Source organism: Vombatus ursinus, unplaced genomic scaffold, assembly GCF_900497805.2.
Source record: "Vombatus ursinus unplaced genomic scaffold, bare-nosed wombat genome assembly UNPS02004382.1, whole genome shotgun sequence".
NCBI classification, from domain to species: Eukaryota; Metazoa; Chordata; class Mammalia; order Diprotodontia; family Vombatidae; genus Vombatus; species Vombatus ursinus.
In genome coordinates this window covers 1-2,640 of record NW_020944160.1, presented here as the reverse complement: position 1 = coordinate 2,640, position 2,640 = coordinate 1, and the positions used below count along the sequence as shown (strand labels likewise).

The window sequence follows — 2,640 nt, the reverse complement described above, 5'->3', positions numbered from 1 at the left end:
GAAGGGGAGGCAGGAACGTGAGCAGCGAGTCTATGCTCCCTTATTACGCAGCAGCCAGTGGGTGTGCTGTGGGCATGTTCAACACATCCATGGGGGAGCTGCAGAAGCACTTGTACAAAGGGGAATACTATGCCTTCAAGTACGCCCCCATGTTCGAGAGCGACTTCATCCAGGTGCTTCCCATGGAAAGCATCCCCCCCCCCCACCCCCCGCCGTCCCGCTGCCCTAGCTCTGGCCCCAAGCTTGTCTCCTTCCCAGGCTCCCCGTGCCGCGCTAGGCCACTCACCGGCTCCCAGTTTGATTGGGGGGCGGGCGGCCGCAGCAGCAGCATTTGGGGTCTGAGTGAGACAGGTCCACGAATCCCAGATCTGCCTGGGGGTTGAATAACAAGACTTGGTGGAGCAGGACGTGTTGGGGTCTGAGAGGATTCCACTTGAGAATGGGGTGGGGAGGGAAGAGAGGCCTCAGATACCAACCAGCCGTGAGGTAGGTTTGAACCTGGCGAGGGATTGATCATCCATGAGTCTTAGATAGTGTCCGTCTGCCTCCAGTCCATCCAGAGGAGGGGGAGAGCTCTATGGAAGTGGGCACCTGGTCTCTCCCTGCCACGTTTCCCTTCATTTTCCTCCCCCTTCCCCACTGCAGATCAGCAAGAGAGGGGAAATGATTGGCATGCATAACCAGGCATGCATGGTGACCGTGGGCATTGCGTCCACCAGCCCGATTATGCCTTTGCCCAATGTCATGCTGTTAGCCCGGCACGTGGCGTATGTTGAGGATCAGCCCCGTCCAGAGGCCAGCTCCAGGAGCAAGATGCAGCACCCCCACTCTTCAAAGACCCTGGAGTTGACCAGGTGAGCCAGCCATCGCACTTGGCCTGTCCCTTACCGGAACAGCATTTCAACCTCCTGGTTTTCAACTTGGATGAGCTCTAACCATTGAGCTCAGATAACCATCCTACCAAACATGCCAGGCAACGTGATCTTAACAAAGTCACTTAGAGAGTAACTGGACTTAGGTCAAGGAACAAGGGTTCAAAATCCATGGACTTCTGAAGAGAACCCCCATTTCCATCTCTCTCTCTCACACCTGGAAAATGAGGTGTCAGCTCCAAGCAGAGCCTGCACCTCCAGTGTGACAAACCGATGACCAGGCCACTCAAAGTCTCAGGCAGCCAGTGCAGCTGAGGGGGAATTGATGGGGAGGGTGGGGGTTGGAGGAGAAGGAGGGAAGACTGTGGAACGTACTTACTTCCCTCGGTGGGATGGGCTACAGGCTACTCCCCCTGGAGTTTGTGAAGATTTCTGTCCATGACCGTGAGAAGCAGCAGCTTCGGCTGAAACTGGCCAGCGGGAGATCATTCTACTTACAGCTCTGCCCACCCTCCAATGCCATGGAAGACATCTTCTCCTACTGGGAGAAGCTCATCTACCTCCTTCGGCCACCTGCTGAGGGCTACGGCAGCACCCATGCCATCCCTGCTGGGGATGGGGTCGAGGTGCCTGTTTTCATAGCCAAAGAGAAATTTCCTATGAGTCGAGCCACAGAAGGACCCAATTTGGGCCTGCGTGCCTCTGAGGGCCTCATCACTCTGCTATATTCTCTAATCACCTATGCTAGAAAATGGGGGTGAGGGGGAAATGATGAACGATTTGATGAAGTGTTCTAGGCCCAACCCTTTCAGCAATGACAGGCCTCTGCCCTAGGGTCCACAGGCTAGAAGGAAGGAGGCCTTGATTGCCAACCCCAATCCTGGCTAGGAAAATGGGGGAGGGTTGGCAAAGATGTGCCTTCTTTTAGGAATCAGTCCCCCCACCCCACCCTATGCACGCTCACAACACACTAGAACAGACACACGTGTTCCATGTCCTGGAATTCCCTGGGGCTTCCTCAGTTTCCTTCTCCAATCTAATGGGGTAGGAGGATGGCTCCTGACCCTAGGATGTTTATGACCTGACCTTGCCCCGGGCCCGCCTTTTACGATCTTTCCTCTTCTGCCCCTCGCACTATGGGCCCCAGTCCCGGGAGCCTATTCTGCACAGCCAAGGGGAGCAGGATAAAGTAAGTATCAAGAGTCTTCATGTGTTGTCTCACATTCCTGGCCAGGATAAGGTGGAAGTAAAGCCGGAAATAATCATGGCGGCTGCAGCCGGGAAGGGCTTCCCTAGCACAGCAGGCATAGAGAAGGACCTGCTGCCCCATCACTATACCATCCAAAGAGTGCCCAATGTGTCCCCTCCCAGTACACCATCTGTCCCAAGCATTGTAGTAGCAGCTGCTGCCAGCAGGGGTCCTGCCAGTAAGGCCATGGCTGGGGCCCCCACGGGGATGGGGACAGCCACAGCAGGCAGCCAGGGGTCTGGCGTAAGTGTAGCCCCGGCTGGGACTGCAACTGGGCAGGTAACAGAGACCGTGTCTGCCAGCAGTGTTAGTCTAATGCTGGCTGGCGCTGCCAGCATGTCACCAGACTCGGTGATCATGGCTTCGGCAGGCACCGGCAGCCTGACGCCCTCAGGCCACGTGAGTGTGGCCTCTGCTGGAGCTGGGAGTGTGGCGGGCCTAGGAACCGTCACCCCGCTCAGGCCCGAGTACCCCCTGGTGTCAAGCTTGCAGAGCGAGGGCGACATGAGTGAGCGGGAC

The 2,640-nt window shown here is 56.8% G+C and overlaps 1 protein-coding gene across 1 annotated transcript; it reads left to right on the top strand.

The window, feature by feature from the left end:
• Positions 1-5: 5 nt before the first annotated feature.
• Positions 6-2,637, top strand: LOC114023147 (protein FAM71C-like; the record flags this gene model as incomplete). Its single annotated transcript, XM_027835670.1, has 4 exons — positions 6-173; positions 646-854; positions 1,276-1,540; positions 2,029-2,637. Coding segments are annotated over 4 exons (1,251 nt in total), but the record flags the coding sequence as incomplete, so codon positions are not given.
• Between the last annotated feature and the right edge of the window lie 3 nt (positions 2,638-2,640).